The sequence below is a fragment of the Lithobates pipiens genome, unplaced genomic scaffold (genome assembly GCF_037356315.1).
Source record: "Lithobates pipiens isolate NorthernLeopardFrog02 unplaced genomic scaffold, aLitPip1_a1.2 Scaffold_28, whole genome shotgun sequence".
In the NCBI taxonomy this organism is placed as follows: Eukaryota; Metazoa; Chordata; class Amphibia; order Anura; family Ranidae; genus Lithobates; species Lithobates pipiens.
The window spans coordinates 182389801-182408332 of NW_027507789.1; the positions used below are offsets into that span (position 1 = coordinate 182389801).

Here is an 18532-nt window from a genome sequence, read left to right on the forward strand (position 1 = left end):
GCCAGCCTAAATCCCAAAATTCCCTCTAGTATATTTGATCTTCATTAAAGGACCAGTGTGCTTTAAGAAAAACAAATAGCTTTAGTTACGTGACAGTTTTTCTCATCATTGAATAATTTCTTCTTTGGTAACTTTTTTTTTAGTTTTTTGAAGAGTCAGAACAAGTTTTTATTGCCAACTCCTCGTTGGGGAGATTTTACCTCACTTCCTGTCTCAAGGACACTAAGACAAGAGCGGATGTCTCTGGAACAAAGAGCTATAAAAACCAGGCAGATGATTGAATCCTTCTCCAGCTTACTAAAATAAAAGGGATTTTGTTGTTTGACTTCTATTAGGGAGGGTGAGTCTGTTGTTTTTACAACTTCGCAGCCTGTCATCAGAATAGGAAGTGAGGTTGAAGTTTCAGTGTGTATTCTGAATGGCGCCCATGCTGAGCGAGTGACGACCTGTGCTGACTAAACAGGGCAGCCACCCAGCATGGGACCCAGAAGCTAACGGTAATCACTATAGGAGCAATGTCCACTACAGTGGTTTCTAGATCCCATGGGGCTCGACCAGGGATGGGACATACATGCTTACATTGGCCCAAGCTGGAACAATGGAAATATTCAAAAAATATCCATACCTAAAAACTTCAGCTGTAAAATCTCTCCAACGGGGGGGGGGCATAGATGGCAATCACAGCCCCTGACGTTTTCTTTTCCTCCCCCAAACATTTTGGCTTGAGTTTGGCTTTAAATATCCATTTAATTGTAACGTCTTACTCTTTGTTCAGTGTCCCTGGATGCTTTGTTGTCCGATGTCCGTGCTCTGCACACTGGGATGGAACAAACTCAGAAAGAATTTACAAAGCAAGATGATTGCCGCACCCTGAAGGACTTTCTGAAATCCAGTATGGACAAGATGTCACAGCTTTCTGCTGATGCCAAGACAGCACAGGTAAGAAGACATCGGTACAAAGCAAGCCATGTGGGTATGTTACATGGAAGCCAGTGTATATACCAACACATTTTTGAAAATATTTTATTATATCTTTTCATGTGACAACACTGAAGAAATGACACTTTGCTACAATGTAAAGTAGTGAGTGTACAGCTTGTATAACAGTGTAAATTTGCTGTCCCCTCAAAATAACTCAACACACAGCCATTAATGTCTAAAACGCTGGAAACAAAAATGAGTACACCCCTTAGTGAAAATGTCCAAATTGGGCCGAAAGGGTCAATATTTTGTGTGGTCACCATTATTTGACCACTGCCTTAACCCTCTTGGGCATGGAGTTCACCAGAAAGTTTGCCACTGGAGTCCTCTTCCACTCCTCCATGACGACATCACAGAGCTGGTGGATGTTGGATACCTTGCGCTCCTCCACTTTCTGTTTGAGGATGCCCCACAGATGCTCAGTAGGGTTTATGTCTGGAGATATGCTTGGCCAGTCCATCACCTTTACCTCAGCTTCTTTAGCAAGGCAGTGGAGGTGTGTTTGGGGTCGTTATGTTGGAATACTGCCCTGTGGCCCAGTCTCTGAAGGGAGGGGATCATGCTCTGCTTCAGTATGTCACAGTACATGTTGGCATTCATGGTTCCCTCAATGAACTGTAGCTCCCCAGTGCCGGCAGCACTCATGCAGCCCCAGACCATGACCCTCCCACCACCATGCTTTACTGTAGGCAAGACACACTTGTCTTTGTATTCCTCACCTGATTGCCGCCACACACGCTTGACATCAAGATAAACTTATTTGGTTCAGATGGTCTCATCACACCACAGGACATGGTTCCAATAATCCATGTCCTTAGTCTGCTTGTCTTCAGCAAACCATTTGCGGGCTTTCTTGTGCATCATCTGTAGAAGAGGCTTCCTTCTGGGAAGACAGCCATGCAGACCAATTTGATGCTGGCAGCACTCATACGTCTATTTCCCAAAGAAAACCTCTGGATATGATGCTGAGCACGTGCACCCAACTTCTTTGGTCGACCATGGCGGGCATGTTCTGAGTGGAACGTCTGTTAAACCGCTGTATGGTCTTGGCCAGAGTTGCCAACCCTCCGAAGCAAAGTTTACTGGCAGAATGAGAAAAATTTACAAACGGCACCAATTTTTTACTGCCACTGCAAAAAAAAAAAAAAGTACCTAAATTTACAGTTTTCAGTGCTAAACAGTGCAAATATCAATATTTAAACTATAAACAGATATCTAGTGCTATTAGCAATGTGTTTAAGTTAAACAAAAGTAAAAAAATATATTTTTGCATTGACATGAAGGTCAAGTTACTAGAACCCAGCTAGCACAGAGTTCCTCCTTACATCAGAGTGTGCAGGATTCCCCCTTAAGGAGGAGCGTTCCCCTTTACATAGGAGTTTTGCTTCACTGTAAAGGCTCATACACATGATCAGACTTTTTGACAACAAACATGCAAATTAGCTGTTTTGGAGCAACATCCGACCGTGTGTACGCTCCATCGGACAAACTTTTTTGGTTTTCATCAGACTTTTGTTAGCTGTGCGAACGGACAAACTTTCTGGCAACAAAAGTCAGATGGAGCAAAGTCCGACCGTGTGTACAGAAAACCATAGGACTTTTGTACAAAGTACAAACAGGCATGCTCAGAACCAATGCAAAAGATCAAACAACAATACAGAAGTTGACCAAAGGTGGCGGTAAAGAGCAGAAAAACCACGTGATTTGGTGAAAGTTGGCTGAAAAAGTCCTGCTGTGTGTATGCAATACAAGTTCAGGGCCGACACCCTTTGTACAAAAATCCAAGGGAAAGTTTGTACAAAGTCCGATCGTGTGTATGAGGCTTTACAGTGAAGCAAAACTCCTATGTAAAGGGGAACGCTGCAAATCATGATCTAAGGTGGAACTCTGATGTAAGGTGAGGCTCTGGTGACCAGAGACCACCTTATATCAGAGTCCACTGTGTTCCCTTTACATCAGAGTTCCCAATAACATCAGGGTCCGCAGATTGAATTCTCCCTTGCACTGTAAGGGGGGAATCCTGCAGACTCTGATGTAAAAAGGAACACCAGGAACTCTGATGTGGGGGGGGGACTCTAGTGACAGAGACCACCTTCTGTAGAGTGAATACACTAAGGTAAGGGGGGGGGGTTACTAATATAAGGGGGAAACCTTTATATCAGTGACCCACCCCCCCCCCCCACCCCCCAGACTGGCCTGGTGGCGATGTCACTGACCTTCTTTCAGGTACACCGTGCAGGTCTCAGACAGCTCCAGCTCTGGTTTTATCCTACAGGAGACGGTCATAGGCTGCAGACATGCTACAGCAGACGGTCATAGGCTGCGGACATGCTACAGCAGACGGTCATAGGCTGCGGACATGCTACAGCAGACGGTCATAGGCTGCGGACATGCTACAGCAGACTGTCATAGGCTGCGGACATGCTACAGCAGACGGTCATAGGCTGCGGACATGCTACAGCAGACGGTCATAGGCTGCGGACATGCTACAGCAGACGGTCATAGGCTGCGGACATGCTACAGCAGACGGTCATGGGCTGCGGACATGCTACAGCAGACGGTCATGGGCTGCGGACATGCTACAGCAGACGGTCATGGGCTGCGGACATGCTACAGCAGACGGTCATGGGCTGCGGACATGCTACAGCAGACGGTCATGGGCTGCGGACATGCTACAGCAGACGGTCATGGGCTGCGGACATGCTACAGCAGACGGTCATGGGCTGCGGACATGCTACAGCAGACGGTCATGGGCTGCGGACATGCTACAGCAGACGGTCATGGGCTGCGGACATGCTACAGCAGACGGTCATGGGCTGCGGACATGCTACAGCAGACGGTCATGGGCTGCGGACATGCTACAGCAGACGGTCATGGGCTGCGGACATGCTACAGCAGACGGTCATGGGCTGCAGACATGCTACAGCAGACGGTCATGGGCTGCAGACATGCTACAGCAGACGGTCATGGGCTGCAGACATGCTACAGCAGACGGTCATGGGCTGCAGACATGCTACAGCAGACGGTCATGGGCTGCAGACATGCTACAGCAGACGGTCATGGGCTGCAGACATGCTACAGCAGACGGTCATGGGCTGCAGACATGCTACAGCAGACGGTCATGGGCTGCAGACATGCTACAGCAGACGGTCATGGGCTGCAGACATGCTACAGCAGACGGTCATGGGCTGCAGACATGCTACAGCAGACGGTCATGGGCTGCAGACATGCTACAGCAGACGGTCATGGGCTGCAGACATGCTACAGCAGACGGTCATGGGCTGCAGACATGCTACAGCAGACGGTCATGGGCTGCAGACATGCTACAGCAGACGGTCATGGGCTGCAGACATGCTACAGCAGACGGTCATGGGCTGCAGACATGCTACAGCAGACGGTCATGGGCTGCAGACATGCTACAGCAGACGGTCATGGGCTGCAGACATGCTACAGCAGACGGTCATGGGCTGCAGACATGCTACAGCAGACGGTCATGGGCTGCAGACATGCTACAGCAGACGGTCATGGGCTGCAGACATGCTACAGCAGACGGTCATGGGCTGCAGACATGCTACAGCAGACGGTCATGGGCTGCAGACATGCTACAGCAGACGGTCATGGGCTGCAGACATGCTACAGCAGACGGTCATGGGCTGCAGACATGCTACAGCAGACGGTCATGGGCTGCAGACATGCTACAGCAGACGGTCATGGGCTGCAGACATGCTACAGCAGACGGTCATGGGCTGCAGACAGGGGTGGACTGACAACTCATGGGGCCCCCGGGCAATCCGAGATTATGGGGCCACACAGTATACACACACACAGTATACACATACATGTACACACAGTATACACAGACATATTTCTATTGGCTGAGAAGGTACTGGAGAGGTGGGGCAGCTATAATCTCAGGATTTGTAGACCAAAAGGATGTCGGTAAAGGACATTTCAGAGACAGATGTAAAAAAAAAAAAAAAACACAGATTTTTACATACTGTCCCTGGTTTTACTGAGGCTGGCAACCCTGATGGGGCCCCCTTGTGGCTCAGGCCCTCGGGCATTGCCCGAGTGGCCCAATGGTCAGTATGCCCCTGGCTGCGGACATGCTACAGCAGACGGTCATAGGCTGCGGACATGCTACAGGAGACGGTCATAGGCTGCGGACATGATACAGGAGACCAAAATGTGCTCACTACTTACTCAGATAAAAATATATGAATAAACACCTCAAGACCATCAAGCACAATACATAATCAATTATATTATGACCATACATTATACAGACACACTGTACAAACACAATATACAGCAGCACTTTTCATCTGAAAATCAGCCAAATCATATTGCTGCTGCCTCCCCTCTCCTGGCATGCTTGGATTTGTAGTGCCCCAGACACATGAGGTGGTCTGGTGAGCAGAGCAGGCAATAGGTAGAGATTGGGGGAGATCTCAGGAAGCAAAGCAGATCTCATATGACACACAAAAAAAAAAAAAACGATCTACTACTGTACACAAGCCCAGCCTCGGACCTCCCTCCCGCTCCCGCCCGCCCACCCACTAAGACAAGGCAATGACACAACTGTATTTTGCTCAGCTTTGCTAATAGCTAGCTTACCCTCTGCTGGGCTGAAGTCTGTCCAGCTCCAAACTGCAGGCCAACTCCACTCCTTTCCCTTCCAGCATCTCCTGTGCAGAAATCAAATAAGGTGCGCTGTACAAGGAAGGGGGAGGGTACAAGACAAGTAGCTACTAGCAGCAGCGCCAGATGATCGGAGAACTCTCGGCATGCTTCGGGAACTGCACATGCGCAGTTCCGAGCCGGGACCGCCATTTTTACTGGCAAGATTTTTAATTCATGGATTTTCACGAACATGAAAAAATAGTCTAGTTTTTACGGGCTGGCCGTAAAAACACCGGCGGTTGGCAACACTGGTCTTGGCCACCGTGCTGCAGCTCAGTTTCAGGGTTTTGGCAATCTTCTTATAGTCTAGGCCAGTGATGGCGAACCTTGGCACCCCAGATGTTTTGGAACTACATTTCCCATGATGCTCAACTACACTGCAGAGTGCATGAGCATCATGGGAAATGTAGTTCCAGAACATCTGGGGTGCCAAGGTTCGCCATCACTGGTCTAGGCCATCTTTATGTAGAGCAACAATTCTTTTTTTTCCGATCCTCGGAGAGTTCTTTGCCATGAGGTGCCATGTTGAACTTCCAGTGACCAGTATGAGAGAGTGAGAGCAATGACACCAAATTTAACACACCTGCTCCCCATTCACACCTGAGACCTTGTAACACTAACAAGTCACAAGACACCGGGGAGGGAAAACGGCTAATTGGGCAAAAAAATAATAATTTACACTTTGGGCTCAATTTTGACATTTACTTAGGGGTGTACTCACTTTTGTTGCCAGCGGTTTAGACATTAATGGCTGTGTGTTGAGCTATTTTGAGGGGACAGCAAATTTACACTGTTACACAAGCTGTACACTCACTACTTTACATTGTAGCAAAGTGTCATTTCTTCAGTGTTGTCACATGAAAAGATATAATAATGAAGAGTTTCTAAACCAGTCTATGGCAAACCGCCTGTTCAAATTGGGTTTAACCACTTCAGCCCCAGAAGGATTTACCCACTTAATGACCAGGCCATTTTTTGCGATACTGCATTGCTTTAACCGGTTCCCGACCAGCGCACGCTGATGTACGTCAGCAGAATGGCACAGGCAGGCATATTGGCATACGAGCGTGCCACCGCCGTGCTGGTCGGGACCCCCGTGAGTCCGATTGTGTTCCCGCGGACTCGATCGCTGCGGGCATACCCGAGATTGTCACACGGGGCGGCTGAACGAGGAAATGCCGTTGTAAACAGCATTTCCCCGTTCTGCCTAGCAACTAGTGACGCTGATCTCTGCTCCATGTGATTGGAGCAGAGATCAGTGTTCACTAAATTAAAGCCCAGCCCCCAACAGTTAGTAACACACCTCTAGGAACACTTAACCCCTACACTGCCACCCACTGGTTAACACCTACACTGCCACCCACTGGTTAACTCCTTCACTGCCAGTGTCATTTACACAGGAATCACTGCATTTATATAGCAGTGATTGCTGTATAAATGCGAATGGTCCCAAAAATGTGTCAAAAATGTCCGATGTGTCCGCCATAATGTCGCAGACACAATAAAAATCGCTGATCGCCGCCATTACTAGTAAAAAAGAAATATTAATAAAAATGCCATAAAACTATCCCCTATTTTGTAAACGCTATAACTTTTGCGCAAACCAATCAATAATAGTTTATTGCGTTTTTTTTTTTTTTACCAAAAATATGTAGAAGAATACGTATCGGCCTAAACTGAGGGAAAAAAATGTTTTTTTTAATATTTTTGGGGGATATTTATTATAACAAAAAGTAAAAAATAATGTGTTTTTTTTCAAAATTATCGCTCTATTTTTGTTTATAGCGCAAAAAATAAAAACCGTAGGGGTGATCAAATACCACCAAAAGAAAGCTCTATTTGTGGGAAAAAAAGAACATCAATTTTGTTTGGGAGCCACGTCGCACGACCACGCAATTGTCAGTTAAAGCGACGCAGTGCCGAATCGCAAAAAGTGGTCTGGTCTTTGACCAGCAAAATGGTCCGGGGCTGAAGTGGTTAACTGACAATTTCGGAGTCATGCGACGATGTACCCAAACATGGATGTCCTTTTTTTCCCCACAAATAGAGCTTTCTTTTGGTGGTATTTGATCACCTCTGCGGTTTTTATTTTTTGCGCTAGACACAAAAAATATGATATTTTTTTACTTTCTGCTATAATGCATATCCCAAAAAAATATAAAAAAAAAAAAAAAATTATTCATCAGTTTAGGCTAATATATTCTTCTACATATTTTTGGTAAAAAAAAAAAAAAAAAAAAAATCGCAATAAGTGTATACTGATTGGTTTGCGCAAAAGTTATAGCGTTTACAAAATAGGGGAAAGATTTAGGGACTTTTTATTGTATTTACTAGTAATAGCGGGATCTATGATTTTTAGCAGGATTTTTTTTCTTATTTATTTTATCTTTTAATTTATTTTTACACTGTTCTTTAAAAAAAAAAAAAAATTGTGTCACTTTTTTTTCCTATTACAAGGAATGTAAACATCCAATGCAATAAAAAAAATAAAAGAATAAAAAAAAAGATGTAAAAAAAAAAAGAAAAATGGCTATAGGCGTAAGTGACATTTTGATGTCCCATTCGCCCTGCAGTGGTATGGAGACAGGTGGGGGCCATCTTCCCCTCACTCGTCTCCATACCTAACGGGAGTATAGACCTGATCGCCTCAACCGCTGCTGGCGACTCCAGTAATCGGCAGAGGATACCGAAAGGTGGGCACCCCCTCCTTCCGTCAATTAAAATTGATCTTGCATCAAATCCGCTGCAGAGACCACTTTTATCTGAAAGCAGGCCGCCCACTGAAGAAGAGGATACCGGGGTTATGGTAGCCAGCTACTGCCATAACAATGTTATCCCTCTTCAAAGTACCGACGTATAACGACGGCGGGAGGTCCATAAGTGGTTAACGGCTAAATCTGTATCTGTAGTTTGTTCAAACTGTAATACCCTAAATAATGTTAGATTTTTACTCCTTGAGTATATAATAAGTTTGGAAATTCTAGAGAAATGCTTAAATAATGCACTAAAATTTAACTAAATCCATTTGATTTTAGTCGACTAAACTATAATGGCGATTTTAGTCAACTAAAATGTGACTAAAAACTTAAACAATTCAGATGACTAATATACGACTAAAACGAAGTTGAGATTTAATGTCAAAATTAACACTGATGGATGGGGCAGATGGCATTTTTGAAAGATCCATCAGCGGGGCTCATTACCAACAGAGCAGTAATGGTTCTTTTATAAAGAACCGTGAATCTCACATTAAAGCACTAGTAAACCGCTGAAAAAAAAAAAAAAAAAACCTGCAAGACAATGGCACAATGTGCTAGTTTGCATCGCATACTAGCACATTATGAAATCCCTTAGAACAAAGCCCTTCCAGCAGCGCCCGGTCGCCGTCGAGGGGGCTGACCGGTTCCCCCGGCCTTTCTTCTGTGTTCGCAGGCTCCAGCACTGTGAGTGGCCGGAAGCCACGATGGCGTCATTCCCGCACATGTGCGCGGGAGCCCTCGGTTCCGGCAAGAAGCTGCGCCAGCGGCTATAAGTAGGGTAAATATCTCCTAAACGGTGCATGTTTAGGCGATATTCATTTAACTACAGGTAAGCCTTATTATAGGCTTACCTGTAGATAAAAATAACAAAGTGGGGTTTACAACTTCTGTAATGTAATAGTAGAATTATTGAAGAGCAGTTGGAATTCCCCTCCTGAGTGACAATTGACCCCAAAGTGCATTATTTTTGGAATGTTCATAACATGTTTTGAAGCATTCCAGAGGCGGATTGCTCCTCTGCGTCCAGCTTGGATATCAGATTACTACAAAGCAGATGTGAATTACGGTTAATGCACCTGCTTAGGTATAATATTTAACCCTTGCAACCCCTACATTACTGGTTGTGTGTGTGCTGCACTGGGGCGTACTCTGCATCCCTAAGTGCTGCCATGCAAAGGATTAGGGGAGGACAATCAAGTCCGCTTCCAGTAGAGGAGTATGAACTTCCCTGGTTTATCCAAAATGTAAAAAAACAAAAAGTTTTGACTTTAGATATATCTAAAATTGGTCCAGTGGATTTAGCAATGTTTGATTATGTTCTCAAATGTGGGTTGGTAGGCATTATATGCTAGCCTCAGTCAGCTTTGATGTAATATAGAGAATTGCCAGTTAGTGATGGCCGAACGGTTCGCCCGGCGGTCGTTTCGCGGCGAATTTCCGACTTTCGCCGTCCGCGGGTTCGAACGCCTTTTTCCGTCGTTCGCCCCGGCGGACTTACGTGTTTAATGTATACAAGAACTTTAACCTTTCGTGACACGTTTATCATGTGTTACAGGACAACCAATTGAGACATGACAGCTCATGGACACTTGGACATTCCCCCTAACCTATAAATACACCCGATCCGGTGGCCATTTTACATTCTTTCTTCTGTCACTGTAGGGAAAGGATCCTGTGTGGAGTAGGGACAGAGAAAACGCTAGCTATTTGGTACACAAAAGTTCTTTTCAGGACTGGTATAGGTGTTAGGTCAGCAGCCTGAGTTTCTTTTGTCAGTTTAGATAAAGGGACAGAGCGCTGTATGCTGCTATTTTAGGGACAGCTCAGCCAGATTAGTCTTTCTTCATCATCATCATCATCATCATCATTAGCTGTTACTATCAGGTCCACAAAAGAGCTGTTCCAGCTAATCGTTCCAGCCTACTCTTTTTTGCCAATTTGTATAGGGACAGGCAGGAAGCAGTGTGTCAGGCAGTGAGGATAATTTTAAAGACTTGCTGTTACTATTAGTTCCACAAAGGTTCTTTTCAGGACTGGTATCAGTGGTACGGTAATAGGCTTGTACACGTATAATATTCTTTCTTCCAAATATAGAAAGAATATTATACTTGACTGCTGCCCTTCTGCTGCAGTCTGCTAATCATTCACAACTCACTTGTTCCACAAAGCTCTTTATCAGGACTGGTAACTTGGTCTGTCTAGGGTGCTACGGTACATAGGCTTGGGTGCGGTACAGTCTGCTGTTCTGTAAGGACCGCTATCGGTCCACAATACATAGGGTTGCCGTGCACTACTGCTGACCGCTGCCCTATACTGCAGCAGTCCTTCATTGGTATAGGGACTGACGTACAGTCTGCTAATCACTAACACACAACCTGCTTGGTCCACAAAAGTTCTTATAAGGACTGGTAACTTGGTATAGGGTGCTACGGTACATAGGCCTGAGTGCGTTACAGTCTGCTGTTCTGTAAGGACCGCTATCGGTCCACAATACATAGGGTTGCCGTGCACTACTGCTGACCGCTGCCCTATACTGCAGCAGTCCTTCAGCGGTATAGGGACTGACGCACAGTCTGCTAAACACTAACACACAACCTGCTTGGTCCACAAAAGTTTTTATAAGGACTGGTAACTTGGTATAGGGTGCTACGGTACATAGGCCTGAGTGCAGTACAGTCTGCTGTTCTGTAAGGACCGCTATCGGTCCACAATACATAGGGTTGCCGTGCACTACTGCTGACCGCTGCCCTATACTGCAGCAGTCCTTCATTGGTATAGGGACTGACGTACAGTCTGCTAATCACTAACACACAACCTGCTTGGTCCACAAAAGTTCTTATAAGGACTGGTAACTTGGTATAGGGTGCTACGGTACATAGGCCTGAGTGCGTTACAGTCTGCTGTTCTGTAAGGACCGCTATCGGTCCACAATACATAGGGTTGCCGTGCACTACTGCTGACCGCTGCCCTATACTGCAGCAGTCCTTCATTGGTATAGGGACTGACGTACAGTCTGCTAATCACTAACACACAACCTGCTTGTTCCACAAAAGTTCTTATAAGGACTGGTAACTTGGTATAGGGTGCTACGGTACATAGGCTTGAGTGCGGTACAGTCTGCTGTTCTGTAAGGACCGCTATCGGTCCACAATAGATAGGGTTGACGTGCACCACTGCTGACCGCTGCCCTATACTGCAGCAGTCCTTCAGCGGTATAGGGACTGACGTACAGTCTGCTAAACACTAATACACAACCTGCTTGGTCCACAAAAGTTCTTATAAGGACTGGTAACTTGGTATAGGGTGCTACGGTACATAGGCTTGAGTGCGGTACAGTCTGCTGTTCTGTAAGGACCGCTATCGGTCCACAATAGATAGGGTTGACGTGCACCACTGCTGACCGCTGCCCTATACTGCAGCAGTCCTTCAGCGGTATAGGGACTGACGCACAGTCTGCTAAACACTAACACACAACCTGCTTGGTCCACAAAAGTTTTTATAAGGACTGGTAACTTGGTATAGGGTGCTACGGTACATAGGCCTGAGTGCGTTACAGTCTGCTGTTCTGTAAGGACCGCTATCGGTCCACAATACATAGGGTTGCCGTGCACTACTGCTGACCGCTGCCCTATACTGCAGCAGTCCTTCATTGGTATAGGGACTGACGTACAGTCTGCTAATCACTAACACACAACCTGCTTGGTCCACAAAAGTTCTTATAAGGACTGGTAACTTGGTATAGGGTGCTACGGTACATAGGCCTGAGTGCGTTACAGTCTGCTGTTCTGTAAGGACCGCTATCGGTCCACAATACATAGGGTTGCCGTGCACTACTGCTGACCGCTGCCCTATACTGCAGCAGTCCTTCAGCGGTATAGGGACTGACGCACAGTCTGCTAAACACTAACACACAACCTGCTTGGTCCACAAAAGTTCTTATAAGGACTGGTAACTTGGTATAGGGTGCTACGGTACATAGGCCTGAGTGCAGTACAGTCTGCTGTTCTGTAAGGACCGCTATCGGTCCACAATACATAGGGTTGCCGTGCACTACTGCTGACCGCTGCCCTATACTGCAGCAGTCCTTCATTGGTATAGGGACTGACGTACAGTCTGCTAATCACTAACACACAACCTGCTTGTTCCACAAAAGTTCTTATAAGGACTGGTAACTTGGTATAGGGTGCTACGGTACATAGGCTTGAGTGCGGTACAGTCTGCTGTTCTGTAAGGACCGCTATCGGTCCACAATAGATAGGGTTGACGTGCACCACTGCTGACCGCTGCCCTATACTGCAGCAGTCCTTCAGCGGTATAGGGACTGACGTACAGTCTGCTAAACACTAATACACAACCTGCTTGGTCCACAAAAGTTCTTATAAGGACTGGTAACTTGGTATAGGGTGCTACGGTACATAGGCTTGAGTGCGGTACAGTCTGCTGTTCTGTAAGGACCGCTATCGGTCCACAATAGATAGGGTTGACGTGCACCACTGCTGACCGCTGCCCTATACTGCAGCAGTCCTTCAGCGGTATAGGGACTGACGTACAGTCTGCTAAACACTAATACACAACCTGCTTGGTCCACAAAAGTTCTTATAAGGACTGGTAACTTGGTATAGGGTGCTACGGTACATAGGCTTGAGTGCGGTACAGTCTGCTGTTCTGTAAGGACCGCTATAGGTCCACAATAGATAGGGTTGACGTGCACCACTGCTGACCGCTCACCTATACTGCAGCAGTCCTTCAGCGGTATAGGGACTAAGAGTTTTGTCACAGGGTCATTTAAAAAATGACATGCAGAGGAAGAGGCAGGCCCTTCCGCAGGGGTGGTAGGGGTAGGGCAGGAGCAACAGGCTTGAGCCAAAGTGGGAAGTTGCAGAAGGTGCGTTCAATTACTTTAAAGGATGCACCAGACTTGGTTGAGTGGCTCGCTCAGCCTTACTCTTCTGCACCCTCCTCATCCTCTCGATCTGCACCCTCTTCTTCACTCTCTGCTATGTGCACCCCCAAAGACACTACCACCAACAACACGACCACCACCACCACCACCACATACCTTCCGCTTGAGTCACTGGAATTATTTTCCGATCCATATCAAGAGGACATTTCTGATGCGCAGCCACTCTTGGTATTGGATCAGGAAGAGGAGGTAGCAACAAGCGCTACTCAGCAGTCTGACGCCAGTACCCAGATCAGCCCAAGGAGGAGGTTGGTCCCCGGTGTTGCTGCCTACTCTACTTATAGCGGTGGGGAAGGTGACGTTGATGATGACGTGTCTAGTGATGTCACGTGGGTGCCCACAAGAGAGGAAGAGGAGGGGAGTTCAGAGGGAGATATGGACCAGCAGATAGGGAGGAGAAGCAGCAATGACTTACATTGCACAGCAGGGACAAAGCAGACTGCAAATGTATCAGGAGCGAGTCATCGACCATGTACGGTCACATCTGGCGCTCCCAGGACACCGGCACATGGCTCCGCAGTGTGGGCTTTTTTTAACGTGTCCGCTGCTGACAATAGCGTTGCCATCTGCAATCTTTGCAGTCAACGCGTTAGTCGCGGTAAGCCCAATACTCACCTAGGGACGACCGCCTTAAGAAGGCACATGAGCAGCCATCACCGAGCCCAGTGGGAGCAACGGAACACACAAAGCCACACTGCAGGCTCTCACCGTCCAGCCTCGTCTTCTACTTCTCCTTCTCCTCTCTCCTCACAATTGTCCTCCACTCCACCTTCCATCACGCCAAGCTCACATTTTTCTGCAAAAAGGCAGGCTTCCGTGGGCCTAATGTTTGAGCGTAAAAAAATGATGACGCCGGATAACCCTCTTGCCCAACGGTTGGCGGCTGGCTTGTCAGAACTCATAGCCCGCCAACTACTGCCATATAAACTGGTGGACTCGGAGGCCTTTCGCAAATTTGTGGCCATTGGAACACCACAATGGAAGGTCCCAGGAAGGAAGTATTTCTCAGAGAAGGGCATCCCAGAGCTATATGGCCATGTTCAGCGGCAAGTGAATGTATCTCTGGCACACAGTGTCGGTGCCAAGATACATCTGACCACAGACACGTGGTCTAGCAAACACGGGCAGGGAAGGTATATCAGTTTTACTGCCCACTGGGTGAACCTTCTGACGGCCGTCAAGCATGTAACCCGTGGCACCCGTGTAGATTTGGTTTTACCGCCACGGATTGCATGCAGGCCTGACTCTTCTTCTCCTCCTCCTACTCCATCCTCCTCCCTCTCCTCCTCAGCTGCCTCCTCCTTTTCCGCTGCTAGCGTCTCTTCCACTGCACCGCCCAAGCTCCCCAGAACCTATTCCACATGCCAGGTGAGACGTTGCCATGCCGTGCTGCGTCTGTTGTGCCTGGAAGCAAAGAGCCACACTGGCCCGGCACTCCTTTCAGCTTTGCGTTCACAGGCAGATGAGTGGCTAACACCGCTCAATTTGACAGTTGGTAAAGTGGTGTGTGACAACGGTGCCAATCTGCTTAGCGCATTGAAACAGGGCAAAATCACGCACGTGCCGTGCATGGCACACGTCTTAAACTTGGTCGTGCAGCGATTCCTTGTCAAATACCCTGGGGTCCAGGACATCTTGCGGCAGGCAAGGAAAATCTCGGCCCATTTCAGAAGATCTTACACGGCCATGGCTCGCCTTGCTGACATTCAGCGGCGACACCATCTGCCGGTCAGACGTCTTATTTGCGATTGCCCGACGCGATGGAACTCAACCTTCTATATGCTTGATAGGCTGCTCCAGCAGAAACGTGCAGTTAACGTCTACCTGTATGAACTCTGCGAAAGAAACGGTTCTGGGGAGCTGGGTTTTTTTTCACCGCGCCAGTGGCTGCTCATGCGCGACACATGCAGACTTCTGCGGCCATTTGAGGAGATCACCAAACTGGTCAGTCGCAGCCATGGCGCCATCAGTGACATGGTACCTTATGCCTTCTTTCTGGAGCGTGCATTGCGTCGTGTCATTGATCAGGCTGTGGAGGAGCAGGAGCGGGAAGATGAGGAAGTCGCAATGCTGGATGAATTCCCAGGGGGGGCTACTCTATCTGAGACAAGTCAACAACAGGAGTCTGATGAGGAGTCAGAGGAGGATGGTGCCGGGGCGGATGAGCAGGAGCAAGAAGAGCATGCTTTAAACCTTTCTGGGATCCCTGTTGTGCGAGGATGGGGAGAGGAGAATGAAGAGGACGACATTATCCTGGATGATGAGCAGGAGCCAGGCCACCACACCGCTTCCACTTTAGTGCAAATGGGGGCCTTCATGCTCCAGTGTTTTAATAGGGACCCCCGTATAAAAAGCATGAGGGTCAAGGACCAGTACTGGGTGGCAACGTACTTAGACCCCCGGTACAAACACAAAATGGCGGAAATGTTACCGCCGTCGCAGAGGGCTGTCAGAATGCAGCACTTCCAGGCCTTGCTTCGAGAAATGCTGCATTCTGCTTTTGCGTGTGCTGGCAGAGGAGCAATTCCCACTCCCAGAGAAGGATTTGCGGGTACCAATCCAACAGCGCCTGCAAGAAGAGGCCGGTTTGAAGATGTGTTGGTGACTTCGGATATGAGGTCATTCTTTCAGCCGACCCATCGACAGGTGTCATCCGGATCCAGCATCAGGGAACGCCTAGACCGTCAGGTGTCCGACTACATTGGGTTAACGGCCGATGTGGACGCTCTGAGGAGTGATGAACCCCTAGACTACTGGGTGGGCAGGCTTGACCTCTGGCCAGAGCTTGCCCAATTTGCAATCGAACTGTTGGCTTGCCCCTCATCCAGTGTCCTGTCCGAAAGGACGTTCAGCGCAGCAGGGGGGATTGTGACCGATAAGCGTACTCGCCTAGCTCACCACAGTGTTAACTACCTCACATTTCTAAAAATGAATGAGGCATGGATCTCGGAGGAATTCAACACATGTGATCAGTAGACCATGTATATGTCTATAAACAATTTTTGGAATCAAGCACACAGACCTTCTTAATTCATTTGGCTCACTTCCCTGACCCAAAAAAGCACACCGTACTATATGCCCCTACCCTCCTCTTTGAAGAGGTTGAGCGGTGTCATATTTCTACTGGGGCTGCTTATTATGAGGGGTTCCCACCATCCCTGTGCTGTGCTGACTTCCTCCTGGGTGTTCTTATTATGAGGGGCTCCCACCATCCCTGTGCTGTGCTGACTTCCTCCTGGGGGTTCTTATTATGAGGGGATCACACCATCCCTGTGCTGTGCTGACTTCCTCCTGGGGCTGCTTACGGTGCTGCTGTCAGCGCTGTATGTCACGGAGCTGCTGTCAGCGCTGTATGTCACGGAGCTGCTGTCAGCGCTGTATGTCACGGAGCTGCTGTCAGCGCTGTATGTCACGGAGCTGCTGTCAGCGCTGTATGTCACGGAGCTGCTGTCAGCGCTGTATGTCACGGAGCTGCTGTCAGCGCTGTATGTCACGGAGCTGCTGTCAGCGCTGTATGTCACGGAGCTGCTGTCAGCGCTGTATGTCACGGAGCTGCTGTCAGCGCTGTATGTCACGGAGCTGCTGTCAGCGCTGTATGTCACGGAGCTGCTGTCAGCGCTGTATGTCACGGTGCTGCTGTCAGCGCTGTATGTCACGGAGCTGCTGTCAGCGCTGTATGTCACGGAGCTGCTGTCAGCGCTGTATGTCACGGAGCTGCTGTCAGCGCTGTATGTCACGGAGCTGCTGTCAGCGCTGTATGTCACGGAGCTGCTGTCAGCGCTGTATGTCACGGTGCTGCTGTCAGCGCTGTATGTCACGGAGCTGCTGTCAGCGCTGTATGTCACGGAGCTGCTGTCAGCGCTGTATGTCACGGAGCTGCTGTCAGCGCTGTATGTCACGGAGCTGCTGTCAGCGCTGTATGTCACGGAGCTGCTGTCAGCGCTGTATGTCACGGAGCTGCTGTCAGCGCTGTATGTCACGGAGCTGCTGTCAGCGCTGTATGTCACGGAGCTGCTGTCAGCGCTGTATGTCACGGAGCTGCTGTCAGCGCTGTATGTCACGGAGCTGCTGTCAGCGCTGTATGTCACGGAGCTGCTGTCAGCGCTGTATGTCACGGAGCTGCTGTCAGCGCTGTATGTCACGGAGCTGCTGTCAGCGCTGTATGTCACGGAGCTGCTGTCAGCGCTGTATGTCACGGAGCTGCTGTCAGCGCTGTATGTCACGGTGCTGCTGTCAGCGCTGTATGTCACGGAGCTGCTGTCAGCGCTGTATGTCACGGAGCTGCTGTCAGCGCTGTATGTCACGGAGCTGCTGTCAGCGCTGTATGTCACGGAGCTGCTGTCAGCGCTGTATGTCACGGAGCTGCTGTCAGCGCTGTATGTCACGGAGCTGCTGTCAGCGCTGTATGTCACGGAGCTGCTGTCAGCGCTGTATGTCACGGAGCTGCTGTCAGCGCTGTATGTCACGGAGCTGCTGTCAGCGCTGTATGTCACGGAGCTGCTGTCAGCGCTGTATGTCACGGTGCTGCTGTCAGCGCTGTATGTCACGGAGCTGCTGTCAGCGCTGTATGTCACGGAGCTGCTGTCAGCGCTGTATGTCACGGAGCTGCTGTCAGCGCTGTATGTCACGGAGCTGCTGTCAGCGCTGTATGTCACGGAGCTGCTGTCAGCGCTGTATGTCACGGAGCTGCTGTCAGCGCTGTATGTCACGGAGCTGCTGTCAGCGCTGTATGTCACGGTGCTGATGTCAGTGCTCTGTATTACGGTGCTGCTGTCAGTGCTCTGTATCTCCTGCACCCTCTTGTTTGCCTACCCTGGTCCCTGACCTTCCCTCTCCTCCATTGCCTTCATTAGCTCCATAGTCCTGAATTGTCAGAACAATTTCCCAAATAAAAAAAAAATGCTTGTAGTTATCGATCCCAAATTCACCTCATACATGTATTATGCTATTGTCCAGGTGGTGGGACTACGTGCTACCCCCTAATAATTACCCCGTGGCCGCAAATTCGACCTAAAGGTTTGCGAAATTCGCCTCCCATTGAAGTCAATGGAGCCCGCGGCGAACGGTCGTTTTCGCGAACGTTTGTGTCCGTTCGCGTTTCGCGTTCGCGAAACGTCCCGTCGGAAGTTCGTCCATCACTATTGCC

General features: G+C 48.6%; 1 protein-coding gene across 2 annotated transcripts in view; it reads left to right on the forward strand.

Moving 5' to 3' along the window:
- FMNL1 (formin like 1) overlaps positions 1 to 18532 on the forward strand; it is a 124799-nt gene that overhangs the window by 94260 nt on the left and 12007 nt on the right. For both annotated transcript variants that reach the window (XM_077460069.1, XM_077460070.1), the window contains exon 22: positions 776 to 939. In XM_077460069.1, the coding sequence (XP_077316195.1) occupies positions 776 to 939 (164 nt within the window). The remainder of the gene's footprint in view (positions 1 to 775; positions 940 to 18532) is intronic.